General features: G+C 61.3%; 2 protein-coding genes across 2 annotated transcripts in view; one reads left to right on the top strand and one right to left on the bottom strand.

The window, feature by feature from the left end:
• Positions 1 to 7343, bottom strand: part of SBNO2 (strawberry notch homolog 2) — a 56933-nt gene extending 49590 nt beyond the window's left edge. The window contains exon 1 of the mRNA XM_084302575.1: positions 7265 to 7343. The gene's annotated coding sequence lies outside the window, so the exon portion shown is untranslated. The remainder of the gene's footprint in view (positions 1 to 7264) is intronic.
• A 6220-nt stretch (positions 7344 to 13563) lies between these two features.
• The window catches only part of STK11 (serine/threonine kinase 11), a 34606-nt gene continuing 29465 nt past the window's right edge, over positions 13564 to 18704 (top strand). The window contains exon 1 of the mRNA XM_084302841.1: positions 13564 to 14565. Coding sequence (XP_084158967.1) covers positions 14276 to 14565 — 290 coding nt within the window. The 5' untranslated portion in view covers positions 13564 to 14275. The remainder of the gene's footprint in view (positions 14566 to 18704) is intronic.

Raw genomic sequence — 18704 nt, 5'->3', positions numbered from 1 at the left:
GAAGGGTAAAATCAATAGCAGAGCCTCTGCCCGCCTGCTCTGCATTATCCTGGGTCTTGGCAACACCAGATTTCACCGGCCAGATACTCCGCAGTGCTTTTCTCTGCAACAGCATTAGGTCCTTAGGAAAACTCTTGCACAATAGGTCAGGCCCAATTAGCAAAACGAAGGAAAACTGCTCGAGTTTAAACTCCTACGCCTGAGCAACAGTCAGCTGGTGAAAGCCAACGCGCTGAATTCATGTGACAGAATTCCTCCGAAGAGATCAGAGCGAACAGCTGGACGGATGGATGGACAGACGGACAGCCCAAACCTCGAGATGCTTTCCTGGGAGACACTGAGAAAACCAGTGAGAGGTGACGGAGCCCAGACATCGTGGAGTCCCAGTCTTGTCCTCTAGGAAACTGGAAAAGGATGAATCCCCTCAACATTTCTCCTTACACTCCCCAGTCCCAGGGGACTAACACCAAGGACGGAGACGTGGCACGGGTCGGAGGGCAGCAGGACACTGCCCATCTCAGCACCAACAGCCTCCGCAGGTGCTTGGTGAGCATCCTCCGGGCAGCCTCAGAACCACGAAACTCAGCGAGTTCCTGCGAGCCACAGCTCCCGTTTCCACATCCTGCACTGCCAGCCTAACAGCCCAAACTGATGCTTGCTGACTTTTAACTTTGCAGAATTTCTACTGCCCGCGGGAGCAGCACCTTCCCCCTGCACGCATCCCCCTTTCTCCCAGGCTCGGGGCGACGACTTCGCGACCACGCGGCCGTGGGCAGCGCTGGACCTGCTCCCGGGCACTGCTTGAAAACGAAACCTTCCTGCCCGGCGTGACAAAGCCCCACGAGTCTGGTTGTATTACAAGTCACCCTGATGAAGCTGCAGAGAGAGTTTCGTTATTATTGAGCTTTCTTACAGGCTCGCTGTTCAGCCCAGCCCCAGCAGCCAGCGTCGGTGCAGGATTCCTGCGGGATTCCTCGTGCCTGGGGGCTACGGGGAACAAACTGCAACTTTTAACAGCTTGAGCTTCACATAAACCTGTGGGATAGGCACTGAAGCAGGCAATTTCCAATTGAAAAGCAAAACAAACTGCTCTGCAACAGTCAGGATGGATAGAGCTGTGGGTAAGGCTGGGTTCACAGCTATCTACCACCGAGCGAGGTAAACACCCTCGGTACGTTCAGGAGAAGCGAGCACTTCCTCCCCGTTCCTTTCAGTCTCTGTTAACTTACTCTAAATTGCTCTCCATTAAAAGAAGACAGCTAGGAAACCACAGGCATGCACACAACAGGCAGAGCTAAACCTGCTGACGGTGAGTTAAACGCTCGGTGAGGACACAAAGGCCGCAGAAATCGGATCCCGAGGAGGCACGGGCACAGCGGGAGGCACAAGCACGGGGGGCTCCGCTCCCCACCCACAGAGCAGGAGCAGGACGGGAGCCCCGAGCCCCCCACTCCACCACGGGCACCCTGCCAGGGCTGCCGGGGACGGGATTCCTGAGAACAGCTCGTACGTGAAGTGCCCGGAGAAACAGGAACCGAGCCCCACGGGACGCCCAGCGCGGTTTTTGTCCCCGTCGCCAAGCCAGCCTCTAGTTCCTCTTTCAAGTTTCTTCTTGCCGTATTTTTGGATGGAGCTGCAGCCGAACACCCTCGAGCGATGAGAAGGGGAGGCTTCAAGGCAGAGCCCCTGTCACTGGCACCAGCAGGGACTGATGCTGTGACGCAGGAGAAGCGTGGAAGGGGAGCGGGGACCTGCCCGCACCGCGCTCAGACAGAGCCCAACAGGACAGAGACAGCCTCTGAGGACAACAGCTCAATGCAGGCTGAAGCATCAGATCCTTTTCCTGTAAATAATTCAAAATTAAAAAAAAAGAAAGTATTTCCATTTGTAAATTCTATCCCCTGGTCACGACTTAACTCCTTGTCTTCAGGCAAATCCAGGTCTGCGCAACGCAGCACTGCTCGGTTACGTGGCTGAGGCAGTCCTGGAAAAGGGATTTCGAGTTAATTTAGCAAGAAGACAGAAGTTCATGCAGAAACAGAAAATACTGGGGGTGACTCACTCCAGCTCTCCACTGCTCTTAAGTAAAAGACGGGCGAATCTGTAAGAAAGGCAAAGAACACAAAGTTTGTTCTTTACCAGCTCAGAGTTACGCCAGTCGGGCGTTGATCTCCATGAAAGCAGAAAGGAAGAATGCCTCCAACCCTGAGTATTAGAAAGCACAAAACAAAGCGAGCCCGGTGCAGCAACTTCAAAGGAATATTAGAAAGTTACAGAGGAGTGGAGAAAATTTAACCTCAGGCGAACGCGGAACACAACCCAGTCCAGTTACAAAAGCGCAGGATAACATCAATCTAGGAGATAATAAGTATCTGTGATGAAAATGGAACCACTTCAGGGCACGCTAACCGAGCGCTTTAAGCCACCTTGATCTCCCGAATGCTTTCAGCAAGAAGGAATGCACTTTGGGTGCATTTGTTCTGTACAGACTGAGCCCTGTAAGCTCCGCGCAGCACCACCCGGCTCGTGAGCACGACGGAAAAGGAAGCGGGGAAAACCTCGCTGCTTACCTGGGCTGTGCAAGGAGCTGCGGAGAGCCTGAGAGCAATCTGTTTGACAGATTAACTGCTGGAATTATATGGTCTGTAAACAAGGAGGAGAAGAGCTGAGATCATTTCAAAGCTTCTCGCCAGATCTACGTGGGACAGATGGCGGTGCATGCAGAAGAGCTAACTTCGCTCCCAGAGATTGGGGTTACAGGAGGGAGAAGGAATTGCTTCGTGTCCCAGGCAGCACCAGCCCAGCCCCTCCGCATCCAAAGCTCAGGCCATGTCGGGGGGATCAAAGACAGCTTTTGGGAAGGAAATGTCCTTGAGAAAATGTGAACTCTCCCACATGGGTAGACTAAAGTCAGGCAGACTTAAATTGCACCTGAGAAACTTTAATAGAAACGCCAGGAAAAAAAATAAAAGCTGGAAACCAGCACAGGGACTGGGCAGGGTGCGCAGGCTGCAACAGCAGAGGTGGGCAGAGCGAGGGGCAGCTGCCCCTCGGGGCAAAACCAGGCTCCTTGGAGGAAGGAATCACTCTCCAGAGGGATGTGCCGCCTTCTCACCCCGTGCTGAAAGCAGCACTTCGGTTCTTCTTCAGCTCCAACACACAAGCAGCAGCACAAGCAGCAGCACAAGCCTCCTGCAGACACTTCCATCCTCTCTCGGGGATCTGCAGCCAGCCCTAGCGCTGCCGTTCCCTCGCACACAGCCCACAGCCGGGGTTTTATCTACGCCCCTGGCCCTACACGGAGCTGCCTGTGAAGTCCAACCCCAGCAGAGGCTCCTGGATGTTGCAGTGCCGTGACCACGGGTGCGAGGGGCAGAGCGGGGTGGCTGCATTTACACCACACGGGTCTGCCACGGAAACAGCCGGACCGTGAGCGGGGCAGTGCCTCGGATCAGGCTGAGCGTGCCCACGTACGGAGAGGGGAACTGCAGCGACTCCGACCGAGCTCTGTGGGGTCCCTGTCCTCCTTCCCCCGTGCCTGGGGCAGCCGAGGGCTGTGCTGCGCCCGGGCTCACGCTGCCCGTCACCAGGAGGCTCCTCGGTGCTGTTTGGATACGCACGAGAGTCACAATGGCCTTAATCCTCAAAAGAAAAGCAGAGAAACGCAAGCCCAGATAATGAGAGAGGGGAAAAAGCTTCATCGGGAGCCTTGCTGCTGGCATCTGCCCCAACGCGCCATTCCCTAAATTTCCTCGGATTAATATTAAGCAGTTAAGTGGCACAGCAGCTTTAGCGCCAACAGAGACAAAAGAGAGCGGTTCGTTATCTGATCGCTGACGGAATTCCTCTGAAATCTTCCCCAGGTACTTTTGTCTCCAGGATGCAGAGCTGAAGCAAACTGCTGGTTCTGCCTGAAGTGCTGGCCTCACTTGCTATTCATTCGGCTCACCAGGCCCCAAAATATTATCATCCCCCCTGCTCCCCAGCCCCTCTGCTCGCAGGCTGCTCAGCCCGACGGTTTGTCTCCAAATGCTCCGCTTCGAGAACCAAACCACTGGTCAAACTGGGACCCAAACACACTCCAGTAAAGCTTGCTGCCAGAGGACAGCTTCCGTCTGCCCCTGCTCATCCCCCCGGGAGGAGATACGACGACTCCTGGCCAGAGCACAAATCGCCCCTCCATACACAGGCTCCTGCCAAGGACCCCGGCACGTTTCAGAGGCAGTCGAAGCCGCAGCACCCCGCACAGCCACGCTCCCAAAGCGGAGCACACCAGTCCCTCGGGCAGCAGGACGGCTGGGAGGTCACACAGCTCACACAAGGAGCACACAAAACCGCTCTCCAGCGCAGCAGCTCTGCTCCAGCAGGGGCTCACCCTGAGCAGGGCAGCTCCCGGCACAGCCCGGCTGTGAGCGAGGTCCTGGATGAGGATAAACCGCAGCAGGAGCAGGGCACAGGGCAAGGGGGCACCCGGAGCTCAGCACCACGACGGTGGGGCAGCAAACGGAGCACGCCAGGACGTAGCTGTAAGACAAGCCCTACAGAAACCCTACTGAGCCAGCCTCAGAAGCACACCTGCCAGGTAGAAACGCACGATTATACTATTTAATTAAAGGGGAAGAGAAGAGCAGGAAGAACAGAGCTCAGGTTCAAAGCCAAGGAGCGCAGGTCTCCGGATCCTCTGTGCTTTGCCTCTGCCCCCAGTTCGAGGCGATGGCAGGAGGTTTGTTGGAAGAAACCAGCCCCAGCTGAGCCCAGCACGTCGCGACACCCTGTGCCCTGCTGCCACACAGGGAACGAGCTTTCTGCCCCATACAGCCACAAAACACTCCGGGACCCCGAAGCCTGCTGCCCCACTAATCGTGAGCACACAAACCCCATTCCAGAGCAGCCTCCAGGCAGGCTCAGCGTACGCTCCCTGCGTGCAAGAGGCATGTATTGGTTTCTTTCAGAGCTCCGTGTTTACAGATCTTGATCGTGTTACCAAAAGAGACTGAAGAGTTTTAAGCTGAAATGGTTCAGAATATAAAACTCCTAATTAAGCCTGGACGGCTTTCCAGAGAGATCCAGGCTCTCACGATTAAAAATCAAAGCGCGGTATTCAGCGGCTGCACAGTTAGCTCTTTATGACAGTGTCACTGTTCAGAAAGCTTTAAACCTGGGTCAGCGTTTTCATTATAAACCCTCCATTTCAGGGATCTATAACTTAAGCTTAAAAAAGGCCTATTCAGCCAGGAAGCACAGCCCTCAAACACACCACACGCTCAGGATTTTAAACACAACACTTAGGGAAAAAAAGGAAAATCCTCTCCGTGTACACTTCAGCACCAAAAAAACCCTGCAGCGAACGTGGCCGGAGCGTTCAGCGAGTGTCCAGCCAGGGGGACGCAGCCTGTCCCGTGCCTGTCCCATGACGAAACGCGACGCTCGGCCCCGGCTCGGGAGCTCACAGCAGCGAGCTGCCCGTTAAAGGAAGGGAGAAGTGAGCTTTTTTCAGAAGCCTGTTCCTGCTCAAGAATGAGGATGTAAGACCTTGACAAAGGTAGGGGAGGAAACGGCATTTAGCAAATCACTGAGAACTGCGAGGTTTCAAACAAAGGTGTGAGTTCATGCCTAAGACAAAGCCGCCCGCAGGACTCACAGAAATCTTTCAGAACGCTTCGAAGTCGGGAAACAAACTTGAGACCTAATGTTAAGGGAGAAAAAGCTGCACAATCCACTGACTGTGCCATCTCCCAACGCGTTCTGTGGCTTTACCATTGCATTTTCCTCTACAAAAAAACATTTTCACTTTCAGCCACCCTGAAAACCCGGCATAAGCGAGATCAATTCCAAGAATGGGCAAAACACCATCGAAGGAAAGAGGTGGGGAGAGGCACCCTTCTTCAGCAAGGATCCCAGCTACCACTTGAAACAATCCCAGCCAAAAACACCTCTCAGACTGGACAAGGCGCCCCCGACGCCAGTCGTGGTTCTGTTACCTCCAGCACTGACACGAGGCAAGTGGGCGGACAGAAATGGGGCAGCGCCCGAAGTCGCTGCGAGCACCGGCTTTGTGCTGTGCCGCTAAGCACTGAGGTTTCAGACGTTTTAGGCTGCTCCTTTGGCAATGATTAAGGAAGTAGTTTGGGTGATTCAGGCACTCTTCCCTCACCCAGCGCTCACGCAAGCCTTTCAATGAGACTTCGCTCAGCTGAGCTGCTAAAGGCAGGGTCTCGTTTTAGGGAAATGAGTACAAACACCGAGTGAATTGATAACCATGGAAAAAGAGCAAGCAGCAGAGATGAGAACAGAGCTGAGGCTTTGGGGGAGTGCAGCTGGCATCCTACCCAATACCTCTGCCGAGTCTGCTTCAGGGGACACACAGCGTTCCCCAAACTGAAACCAAAAGCACCAGTGCGTGATTGCCACTTAAAGGCATTCCCGTGTCCGGCTGCCGGTGGCTGAGCGGCACCGCGCTGGCCCACGCCCGGTGTCCCGGAGCCACGGGTGACCCACGCCACTCAGCTGGCCACCAAACTCACCGCCACGACGGCACAGAAACCCCAAAAAACCCCACAGGCCCCCGGGTCCCGCAGCGACCCCGCAGAACTCGCCCTTCAGAAGGCCGTCCCGTTCCACTGGACGTGAAGTCACGCAGAGATTAAGCCCTCTCGGCTGATTTTTAGGGTTCCTTTTGAGGTGGGAGCAGCTTCCTAAACCCCGCGGGGCCATTTAATGGTTTTAGGAACCTGGCGGTGGGCGACCACCGCCAGCACCAGGGCTGGGAGCCCACGAGCGTGAGCCCCGTGCCCCAGGGGCGTTCAGCTGGGCCCTGAGGCACCGCGACAGGCGCACACCCGGGGGTGCCGGGGGGGGGTTCTGCGCTCCCCCCCCCCCCCCCCAGCACCAGGCCCCCGGCCCCTCGGTGCCCCTGGGGCTCAGCCCCTTCCCAACCGGGCCCCGGGCAGCCAGGAGCCCCCAGCTCTGCTTAGCGAGGAGAAGCGGCCCCCGCAGCCACGCACGGAGCCGAGCGGGGCAGCTCCGGAGCCCCCCCGGGACGCGGAGCCCCCCCCCCGGGGTCTTCCCGAGCCCCTCGGGCCGGGCGCTGCACGGGTAGACCTGGCGGCCGCGGCGCTCAGCCCCGAGCCACGGCCGGGAGCCAGCGGCACAGCGCGGCGGGGACCCCCCCCCAGCCCCGAGCTCCCCCTTCCCGGCTCGGGGACCCCCTCCCGTCCCGGGGACCCCCCTCCCCGGCCCCGAAACCCCCCCCCACGGGCCTCACCGTGCGCGGGGCTCTCAGGCTCCCGCCCGGCGGCCGCCGCCTCGCCGCGCTTCCGGGTTCCGCGCGGCCGCCATCTTGGGGGGACGCGGCCCGCGGGGCGGAAGGGGCGGGGGCGGCCGAGGGGGGGGGTCCTGGGGGGGGGCTGGGGGGGCTCGAGGGGGCTCAGGGGGGTCTCTGGGGGGGGTCCTTGAGGGGTCCCGGGGTGGGTCTCGAGGGTTCCTTGAGGGGTCTCGGGGGGTCCCAGGAGGACCGGGGGAACCCGGGGGGGTCTCAATGGGGCCGGGGGGCTTTGAGGGGGTCCGGGGGGGTCTCCGGGGGGTTTGAGGGGGCCCGGAGGGATCCTTGAGGGGTCCTGGGGGGAGTCCCAATGGGACTGGAGAGGTCCCAGGGAGGTACTTGAGGGGTCTCGGGGGGATCCCGGGGAGGCGGGGGGGGTCCCAATGGGGCATAGGGGTCCGGGGGTGTCCCACGGGTGTCTTTGAGGGGTCTCGGGGGGATCCCACGGGTCCCAATGGGGCCCCAATGGGGCCAGAGGAGTCCCGTGGTGGTCCTTGAAGGGTCTCAGGGGGGTCCCAGTGGGGTCGGGAGGGTCTGGGGGGCACCGGGGGGTCCCTGTGCTGCAGCCCCTGGGGAGCTGGGGGGGGGCTCCCGTTCAGGATTAACGGGGAAGCGGCTGAGTGGGAAATAAAAGCCCTGGAACCCCCCCACACTGCTCGCCTTCCTCCCCTCCTGCCCACTTTTATAACTTTTTAAGTGTGTTTGCGTTGGGTCTTTGCCCCTCGTCAGCCCCGGGGTAACGAGGCCGATCCCAGTCACACCCAGTCACACCCAGCACGTTCCCACTGCGCACACTGGCATCCCCAGCGGGAGATCTCCGGGCTGACCCCCAGGGAGGGAGGCGCAGAGCCAGCGGCACGGCGGGGGGAGAGGCGCAGACCTTGGCCGTAGGTCCCCGGCACCAGGATGGGACGGGACGGAACGGGACGGGATGAGCTCCCTGCCTAGGTGTGCTGCGCTGCTTTGCCATGAGCAGAGCGCTGGGCACACGGGGACGGTGCCTGTGCAGTGCCGGGACCCACTGTGGAGCAGGGCACAGCTCCGGTACCCAGGTTTGTGGGTGCCCAGGAGGCAAAAGCCAAGACCCTTTGGGATCCGAGCGCTGCTCCCTTCAGGGCAGCCCCTCTGGGACGTGCTGAAGGGGTTTAAGGAGTCGGGGAAGTATCGGGGTTGCCCTGTAAAACCCCGGCCCTGCTGGGGTTTGCAGGGAGCCCCAGCAGCGTGAGCCGGCTCAGCCGGGAAGCAGCCCCGTACCATCAAAGAAGCTGCCTTCAAAGCAGACAGTGAGAACAAAAGGTTTGGGGTTTCGTGCACAGCACTCGAGGAAGGCAGAGGAAGGCAGAGGAAGGCAGCCTGCACCGGTACGGCCGGGGAGCCTCGGGCACCAGCACCCTCAGCTGGCCCCGTCTGCTCCCTGGGGAGCCCAGCGCCTTGTCCTGGGGAGCTTCAGAGCCAGCAGCAGCAAAAACCCCAAATCCGGCCTCTCCTATCCCACAGCCCGCGGGCACCTCGCAGCAGGACCCCGCCACCAGCTCTGGCAGCCCCTGCAGGGCCTCAGCCCTGGCACAAGGGACGTTTCCCCTTCTGCTCAGGCCCAAACGCAGAACTTGGCATTTTGGGGCTTTTGGGGCTGTCCGTGAGCGCTACTCTCAGAACACTTCATTCATCTGCGGGCGTTAATTAATCAGCAATTGCATCATGCTTTCTGAAGTGTTCTTTTTCCAGAGGTTAATGCCAGAGGCTCTGGCACCTTTAAATCATGCTTTTAGGAACTCCTTCTGCTCTGGCTCTCACTGCACACCCCAGCGGGCTCGCTGAAGGCACCAGCAGCACTGCCCTGCCTGCGCCGTCCTCGTCCCCGTGCGGATGGGAGCTCTCCTACGTGAGAACAACCACCAGAGCCTCCTTAGCTGCGCACTTTTAGGGCTTAAAATCCCCTAGAGCTATTTCCGTAGTGCGATACCAATGAATCAAGGCGGTGGGAGCACCCACAGGGATCCAGCCGGCGGTTAGTCAGCCTCCTGTAACCGCTGCCAGCCCTGCAGCTGGTGCCACAGCCCCAATGCTCGCCTCCTCCCCGCTTCCCACCCCGGTTCCTGTTCCAGGCACAAACCCGCTGACCCTGCGGTCCCCTCTGCACCCCTAAATCCCCTCCAGGAGCAAGTGCAGCACCTGCTGCAGGGTTGGGGGCTTTCAGCTGCGGGCCCTGGAGCTGGGGGGCAGCGGGGAGGTGCTGGGTGTGCTCGTGGTGTGTGTAGGGCTCTGCCTTCCCCGTCCCCACATGTGGGTGTCCCCCCATGGTGCTGGGATGTCTGCGTGCAGTGCTGGGGCCGTGGCGGGGCTGCGTGCTGGTGCTCTGCCCCTTGGAGGAGATGGATGCCCCTGGGAAACACTCTGCCTTCCCCAGAAGAATCCCTTCCCAGGCAGCCAGGCCTCTGGGGGCACTGGGGCCTGGGATAATGGGCTCAAAAACAAGAGCACCAGGGCCCTGAGCCTGCAGCCTTGGCTGCCGTGCATGCCATGGGGCCGCTGCCGTGGCGGTGCCGGGGTGAGCCCGGCCGTGTTGCATGCACTCGGTTCCTGTTTTTTTTCCCACAGCCTGGAAATCCCCTGACTTTCCGCCGGGGCGAGGAGCCCTGGGTCCAGCTGGCTCCGTGCCGGCCCGCAGCTTCAGGAAGGGGCATCTCAGGGTGAGGGGACAGAGCCACTGCCCTGTGCCAGGCCGTCTGCGCAGGCTGGAGCTGAGCAGGGAGCCCGGATGGGACCCGGCTGCTCCGTACCTGGCAGGAGCCACGCTGGGGGGCAGCCTCCTGCAAAGCCCCTCAGGTTTGGGGAGTCCTTCACTGAGTTTCCACCTCTGGGGAGCCTCTTTCTGCGGCACCGGGAGCAGAGTGCAGCTGATGCAACCGGGCCGGGAGCTGCAGCCGAAGCCATGGGAGCTGCCTCCTGCCTGGGTTTCTTTGCTGTGGACGGTTTCCAATCGATCCTGCCCTCCTGCTGCTGGGAACCCGGCCCCCTCGGGCGGGGGAAGCACAGCACTTACCAGAATTTGGGTGATCGCTTTCCAGCACTTTGGACTCGGTGCCAAGATCGAAGTAAATCACACGCAGCCAGGCGCTATCATGAGAGAAGCCTGCAAGGGAGCAGGAGGAAAAATACGGTGCTGTGGAGCCCCGGGGGGCGGCTGCGCCCCCTTCTCTGCCCTGCTGCCAGCTCCAGGCCCTGTGCTCTGGAAAAGCTCCCCAGGTCCTCAGGGTGCTGTGGGGATGGGGCCGGGGAGATGCCCCTGGCCCAGGGGATCTGCGGAGCCTTTGGGGACCCCGGGCTGTGGAGTACGGGTACAGGGATGTTTTTGCTCCCCAGCAGGACCCCGAGCAGGGCTTCCAGCGCCGTGTCCTCGTGCCATGGAGCTGGGAGGATGGCTGCAAGTTCACAGATTTATGCCTGAGGTGTTTAAATACACTGCTCTCTGCAACTTACAGGGTCCTTCCAAAACGATCTCCCCTCAGAGATGCCTTGCAATCTGCATGTCTGCAGCGCTAACACGTTTGCACTTTGCTGGATGCCTCCTGCCGAAAATCCTTCAAGTGCTCCCAAGCTGATACCGAGAGGCAGCCGGTGCCCCTGGCAGCCCGCGGGGCACAGCAGTGGGTGAAGCTTCCGTGAGCCTTTTGGCTGAGCTCCCTGCTGCCAGCCGGAGGCTGTGGCTCGCTGTGAGGTGTTTGGTGAAAGCCAGCGAGTGGCAGGAGTCTTCCCAACGCCTGTAAGGGGGGAGACAGGGGAGCAAAGGCAGCAAGAGCTGGAGCAAAGCCCTGCAGGAGAAGCGTTTGGGTCAGGAGCGCTGCCAAAGCTCCGTCCTGCAGGAGCAGGTCCCAGGCTGTGGTGCTGGCATGGAGCCGCTGTCCCAGGGGAGCCACCACGCACATCGCTCGGAGATGTTTTCTGCAGCTCTTTCCGTGCTGTTTTTGCACCTTGCGGCCCCAAAGCGAGCTGGGGACAGCCAAGGGCAGGCGGCCGCTGCTGGGTGCGCGTTCGGCCGGGAGAGGGCAGCTCCTGCCGCAGGCACGGCTGCGAGGAGCACAACGGCGGCTGCGGGAGCCGGGAGGATTTGCATTGGGTGCTAGGGGAAATTACACCAAAAACGGGCCCGGGGCACGGCTGGGCCGGGCTGGAGCAGCAGGTCCCGGCGGTGGGGCTGCCTCAGGGCACGCTGCAGCCTCGTTACGCTGCTGGGGAGCCGTGCCCGTCCGTCAGTCTGTCCCACGCAGCTGTCTGTCTGTCCTGCCCGCTCAGATCAGCCACCGGGGCAGGAATCACAGAATCACAGAATTTCTAGGTTGGAAGAGACCTCAAGAGCATCGAGTCCAACCTCTGACCTGACACTAACCAGTCCTCCACTAACCCATATCACTGAGCTCTACATCGAAACGTCTTTTAGAGACCCCCAGGGATGGTGACTCCACCACTTCCCTGGGCAGCCCATCCCAATGCCTCGCAACCCTCTCGGCAAAGAAGTTCTTCCTAATATCCAACCTAAAAAAAGAGGAGGAATTATCCTCCACCGGTGCTCTCTGGGTGCTGCTGGTAAAACACAGCAAGGAGAAAGACAAATAAAGGCTTGTGAGATGAGAGAGTGGCCAAAAGGCCGGGGCGATGCAGGAGTGAGTGTCTGCAGCCAAAAATATGGGTGATTTCAGCACAATCCCTGGTAAATCCACCTCCTGCAGGCCACGGAGCAACGTCCCGGGAGCACCTGTGGGGTTGGGGCGTGAGGCAGCCCAGGGCTGGTGTGTGCCCAGCGGGTGAGCGCACGGCTGAGGAGCTGCCGTGTTCGGAGCCGGGCAGCAGAGAGCACGGCGGGATTTGGGGCCATCGGCGTGACCCTGGCACAACCGTGCCTGAACCTGTCCAAATCTTCCCCCCGTGCCGCCGATCAGCGGAGAGAACGCGGGCACTGCCCTCAGCCCAGTTCAGCCCAGTTCAGCCCAGTTCAGCCCAGTTCAGAGGCCGCTGGAGCGTTCCCTGGGCCCGGTCTGGGGGTGACGGGTTGGGGGGGGGCGTTCTGTGGCGTTCTGCTTTATTCGTTATTGTCCCGGGGCATGAAAACGTGTCGGGGCCGGGCGGTGAGTGCCGGGGGGCGCTGGCAGGGGAAGGAGACGGAGGCAAAGTGTGGTGTAACGGGGGCACAGGGGGCTCGGGGGGGCTGCGGGCCTCGAACACCGGGCTCAGGGCACCGGGAGGGGCCGGGAGGGGCCGGGCCCCGCTCCCCGGCCTAGGCCCAGGCCCGGCGCCGCTCCCTTCCGCGCCCGTCTCCATGGCAACCGCTTCCCCTTCGCCCTTCGCCCTTCGCCCCCGCGGGCGGCTGACGGGCAGCGCTGCCGGCCAATCAGAGCGCCCCTCCGCCCGCCCGAGCGGGGAGGGGGGCGGGCCGCAAACTCCGCGAACCAACCGGAAGCGAAAACCGCCCGCTCGGCTCCTCCCCTTCGCCTCCAGGCCGCGGCCAATCAGCGGCAGAGCGTGCGGGGGCGGGGCCGGCGCGGCGGCCAATGGGAGCGCACGTCGGTCGCTAGGGAGGCGCGAGGCCCGGCCGGGGAGGAGGAGGAGGAGGAGAAGGGAGGGGGAGGGGGAGGGGGGGCAGCGGCGGGAGCGCGGCGGGGCCGGGCGGGGGCGGGAGGTAAACAAAATGGCGGCGGCGGGCGGGAGGCGGCGGCGCTGAGGGGGCGGCGGGGAGCGGGCTCCGAGCAGGCCCCGAGGGCGCAGCGGGGGCGGCGGCGGCCGGCGGGGATCCCCCGGAGGCCGGGCGGGAGCGGGGAGGAGCGCGGTGGTGGCGGCGGCGGCGGGGCCCGGCCCGGGCCCAGGTTCCGGTTCCTGAGGCCCGGCAGCGGGGAGGGGGGGGAACGAGGCCTGCGGCCCCCAGCCCCCCTCCCCTCGACTCGGTGGCGGCCGGGGGGGCGCGGCCCGGGCCCTTCCGAGAGGTTCCCGTGGCTGTGGGGGGAGCACCGGGCCCTCCCCTCCCTTCCCCGCCCGTGTCCTACCGGGGGGCGGCGGCGCTGCCCCGGGCCCGCCGTAGAGGAGCCCGGGTGGGGGCGGCGGCCCTGCCCTGCCCTGCCCTGCCGCCATCTCCGGTTGCCTGGGGGGGGGGAATGGGGTGCGTGGGGCTGCGGGCACCGGGAGCCGCGTCCCGCTGACGGTGCCCGTGTCCCGGTGCTCGGGGGGGGGGTGGGGGGGGGGGCACCGGCCGGTTCTGCGTTGTGTGAGCCCAGCCAGAGCCCGAGGGGGACACGCATCATGTGCCAGGCGGAATCGCGGTGCTTGAAGGATGCCCCTGGGAGGTCTCGGTAGGCACCGAAGGCCTCAAACTTTGGTCGGCGTGAGAAGCGAGGGCGGTGGGATTGTTCCCGAAAGCTCCTTCAAGGAAACGTGCTTCCAGCTGCCCAACGGCTGAACACCCCCTGCCGCCGCCGCCGTGCCCGTGCGTGGAAGGTGAGGCCGGCCGGGCAGAAACGCTGCCGGTGACTGCGCGCTGCTGGTGATGGAAAGCCACGAGAGGGACTTGGCGCTCGTCTGGTTTCATGCGGTGGCCTGAAGTCCCGGAGGATGACCTAGCACTTCGCTCGACAAACTGGGCCAAGTTCAAGGCCAGGGTGACTTGAAAGAACCCTAGTGGTGGGACCAGGTCGGGAGCGAAGCGCGTCCCAACCTGAGCGTGTCTGGTCACAGAGAAATTCTTTTTAAGAGACCTTGCGTTACTGGAGCAGGCCTGGATCTTTTAGCATCCACCTGAGCTGGAAGCAGCTCGTAGTTCTTGTTTTGTTGTTTTTTTTTTTATTCATGTTTGTACAATCTTCTGGATCTTTTTTTTCAAGAAGGAGTAAAAGGGAGTGTTGGAAACTCACAAGCAGGATTAAAACCCTGAGCGCTTAAGGAAGGGCGGGTGAAGGAACTTAATCCAGGATGGATATGCAGGAGCCGCAGCAGCTGGGTATGTTCGCCGAGAGCGAGCTGATGTCCGTGGGGATGGACACCTTCATCCACCGCATCGACTCCACCGAGGTCATCTATCAGCCGCGGCGGAAGAGGGCCAAGCTCATCGGCAAGTACCTGATGGGAGACTTGCTGGGAGAAGGCTCCTACGGCAAAGTCAAGGAGATGCTGGACTCTGAAACCCTCTGCAGGAGAGCCGTGAAAATCCTGAAGAAGAAGAAGCTACGCAGGATCCCCAACGGGGAGGCAAATGTGAAAAAGTGAGTAAACGTTCCTGGGGGCTGGGGGTGGACCTTTGCTGTTGTTTTCCAGCTGGAGTTCGGTCATTTTAGTCAACCACACGGCTCTGAGTTGTGGGAATGCCCCCGAAGTTGTGGGGATTCAGCAAACTCCACCACTGAGCAGCCGCGGGGCTGAGGGCGCTCCTAAACTGCCCCATGCCCAGAGCGGGGACAGGGAGCCCGGCCTCAAGGGCAAGGGGGCAGCTCTGCTGTGAACAGGCAGCACGTAACGTGTCTTTTTTTTATGGTATTGCTGCTGAGAAAGGATTCCTGTTTGGGATCCCATGTCAGAGGGGTGAACGGTGCTGCTTTTAGCTGGGTGGGTGCACAAGGAGCCTGCACCAGCACCAAGCGGTGTTCGGGCTCCTGGGGGTGGCCGTTGGCGCTGCCACCCCTGTGGGAAGTGCCCGGGACGTGATCCCTGGTTCCCCACCCGGTGGGCACAGGGAGCTGTGGATTTCTTCCTGGTTCCACTCCTGACTAATGAGTTTAGGAAGCAACTCCAGGCTCTTCTCAGTCGCTTTCTGCAGCTGTAAAATGGGGACAAGGGTTGTCAACCTCTTCTTGGTGACTCAAGATCCGTGCTTGGAAGGCTCTCCGAGTGCCAGCTCCGTCCCGATTAGTCAGGGCACGAGCAATTAAAGCAGGCTGGGGAGCAGCCTGGCGTTAGCTCCGCTCAGGACTCTTACACAAAACTTTCCCTTTCGGCCTCGCAGCCGGCTGCGCTCCCCACGGCGAGCTGTTCGCTGCGGCCCTGCGAGATAAGCGGCTCTCTGCTGCCCAGGGGAGCCTCCTGCAGCCCAAACAAGCCTCTCGCAGGGGTTATCTCACGGTGGGAGGGAGATCTGGGGCTGTTACGGCCTCAGCTGTGGCGTGCCGAGCCTGGAGCCGTGACCCAGCAGCGTCTTGTTTCTGTTTCTGGGGCTGGGTTGAGTTTCCGAGCCCAGCTGGGAGATGTTTCACGTCCTGTACCGGGCCCGCTGGCTCTCGGGGCCCTCCTCTAACCTTCAGTGCCAGGCGTGGGGACAGGGCAGCCGCAGGGCCCGGTGCTGGGCCCTCCCCGAGCTGGCGCAGGGTCAGGCTAGGAGTAAACTGCTGGTTAATGAGTAACAACAAGGTTCTCGTCTCTCTGGGCGCCCCGTCCCACCCTGCCCCCTTCTCTGGTGTCAGCGTGGCTGCGGAAGGGGAGCTTGGTGCCTTCCTACTGCAACCCTAAACTCCTCTCCCTCCTGGTGGGAAAGGCCCTGCCAAATAACAGGGGAGCTTCCTGTTATCAGAGCCCCGGTAATGCTCCCGAGTCCCGAGGTGCACCCTGCAGAGGCTTTATTCATGCCCGCAGCCTGGGAACGTCTCGTTTGGCTTCGTTAAGGCCGCTTGTTAAAGCAGACGAGCCGGGCGCTGCTTTGCTGGGGATGTTTTTCTGGCTCAGCCGCCCTTGCTCCAAAACACGGCGCCGGATCCTAAACGTTGCCTCCCAACGAGGGCTTGCTTCAGCTCGAGTGCCTATTTTGGTCACCCTGTCCTTCTCTCTCTGCCCACCTCCCCGTTTGCTTTATTTTCTTGTTCAGCCATGAACTTTTTCAGGACAAAACGCCCCATTTTGGCTGAGGCCAGGACCATGCAGCTCTGACCTCCCCGGCTCTGTGGGAGCTATTCCCACGGACTGCAGGGAGGCAGCGAGGGGCTCACACCCTCAGCTCCTGCTCCTGGTGCAGGTTCCCGATGAGGAGCTGCTGCCTGTGTTGGTGCCACACACCCCCAGCCCTCCCCGGGCCCTTACCTGCACACGGCGGTGCCGCTCGGGACGAGATCTTCACAACCAGCCCCCCCTCAGCTGCTGCCCCTTGAGGTCAGAAATCTCTTCCTCTGCCCCCAGCGCCAGGCTCCTGCTCTCCCCGTGCCCGTGGGTGCGTGTGAGCAGTCTCATCCAGGGCAGGGCTCAGGCAGCTGCACTCGGGGTGAGTTAAAGAGTTGGGAGAGAGACTCTAAGGACGCGTTTTCTGTGCTGTGGGACCCCTGAGGGAGTTACCAGCCTGCTCGCCGGGGCTAACATCTTCCCGCAGAGCTACACACGTGGTAGTGCCCCGGCAGAGGGGCTGAGCGCTTCGGGGGGGTTCTCAGCTCGGTGCCTGTCTGCTGGGAGCTGCTGCCTGGTGTTTGTCCCAAAATTCCTCCTCGTGCAGCTCTGACTGCGGAGATGGAGCCGGTCCCGACCCCAGCCTGATCTCTGGCCTTGGTTTGCTGCCCGTGCAGCTTCCTGCCCCCTGCGTGCCCAGCAGAGATGCGCTGCAGGGACAGCTCTGGGACCTGGGGGTCAGCTGGGCTGCATTTGGGATTTCTGGTGCGGGTGCTGAGGGTTCAAACCTGAGACCCCTGTCCCTAAATCACCGCGGGGGATCCTCGCGCGCCCTCGGTTACTGCAGAGAGCTGGGGGCAGGTCGGTCAGCCAGGTGGGTCCTGCTGCCCCCAGTTAGCCCAGGAGGGGTTTAGTGGGACCGCCAGAAAGACGACAGGAAATTTGGAAGGCTTTGTCTCCAGCAGCACAAGTTTAATAAAGCCGTGCGCTAATAGCCTCCCATTTTAATTAAGTGTTTGGGACTTTCTGAGCGTGTCCCAAGTGCCTTGTTCGGTACTTACCGCGCTCGGCGATTACTCACGTTTGAATCTCTGCTCATTACAGCTCCTCGGGGGCCTTGGCTGTGCAGCAGCCCCGCGATCAGACACCTCACAGGGCTCTGCACATGGGAGCCGGGCAGAGGACCCGGTGCCCGCGGGGACGGTCCTGAGTGGATTCCTGGGGCCGCGGGGCTCTCGGCTGCACGGGGTCCTGCAGGGTTCAAGGTGCTGCTTTGGAAGCTGCGACCTGTAAAGGGGCACGGGGGCTGGGCTGTCGGGCACCCCGGGGGTGCCTCCTGTGCCCTGCCGGGGGAGGCTGCTTTTGGGCAGAGGAGTTGGAGGGGAAAGCCGTTCACCGAGCAGACCAGAAGTAAGTTAATCTGCTTTGTGGGGTTTCGAGGACACTAATTTGTAATTAACGCTCGCTTCGGCTGCGCGGGATTACAAAATCAATCTGAGTAACTACATAATGCAGCAGCTGGGTTGCGTAAAGACCGAGCGGGTGATTCTCCGGGCCCTTGTAGCAATTAGCAGGAGCGGTGCCGGCGGATTTAGGGCACGTGCCAGGGCTGGCGTGCGGCGTGGCACCGATCCCTGTGCGGTGCCACCAGCTCCTGGGCCCTGCAAGTGGGGCTTGAGGGGGGCACAGCTGCCTGTGGACAAGTAAAGGAGTGTTTGGGATGGGGGTGAGTGTTTCCCTGGCTGGGATTGGTGCTGCAGGCCCTCAGCCCTGGCCTGGTTTGGCCTGGAGGTAATATGGAAAAGATCCAGCATCACCTGCAGCCAAACTCTACAAGCCTGGGCCTGCGGAGGACCCACAGGAGTCTGAGGAAGGGGCTGGGATGTGATCTCAGGGGTGAGGATCCTTCCTGAGAGCCTGCCCTCACTGGAGTGGTCCAGGAAAGAGCATCCGCTTTCCTTGGCACCCCCAGAGCCGTGTGGGACAGGCAGGGGGCTTTGTTAGGGACCCAAAAAAAAAGAGCTGCTGGGTCTGGGTGGGTCCGGGTGAGCCTGGGTCTGACAGCTCCCCCCTAAGGGACCTGGCAGTTCTCCCTTCCCCTCTGCTGGGGACAGCTCCACTCCTAAAAAGCTGTGCAGTGTCTGAGGAGTGACAGGGAAAGGAGGCCTCCTGGTGTTAACTGGGGAGGGGGGAAGGCAATGCAGGCACCTCCTGACGGGGTGAGGCCCGCGTTGCCTGGCGTGGCGAAGGCTGGGAGCGGAGCTGGAGGTGACTGGTGTGTGGCTGCCTCCATTCCTCGGGCGCTTCAGAATGCGAGAGGAGCTAAAAATAGGAGTCCTGCCCTCCACCCAGCGGGCTGCCTGGCCTCTGCCCCGGAGGTGGGTGGCATTTGGGCTGGGAGGCTCCCAGCGCCGCCCCCGGCCTCCTCCTGGAAACGGGCACCGCGGAAATACCGACGGTTATTTTTCTCTGAAAGGTGGAAGGAGTCCGTGTGGTGTTTCCAAGCTGTGTTACAGGCAACGAGCTGCTGGGATGGGTGGTT

The sequence above is a fragment of the Netta rufina genome (genome assembly GCF_964035555.1).
Source record: "Netta rufina genome assembly, chromosome: 28".
In the NCBI taxonomy this organism is placed as follows: Eukaryota; Metazoa; Chordata; class Aves; order Anseriformes; family Anatidae; genus Netta; species Netta rufina.
This window is presented reverse-complemented; position numbering and strand designations above follow the sequence as displayed.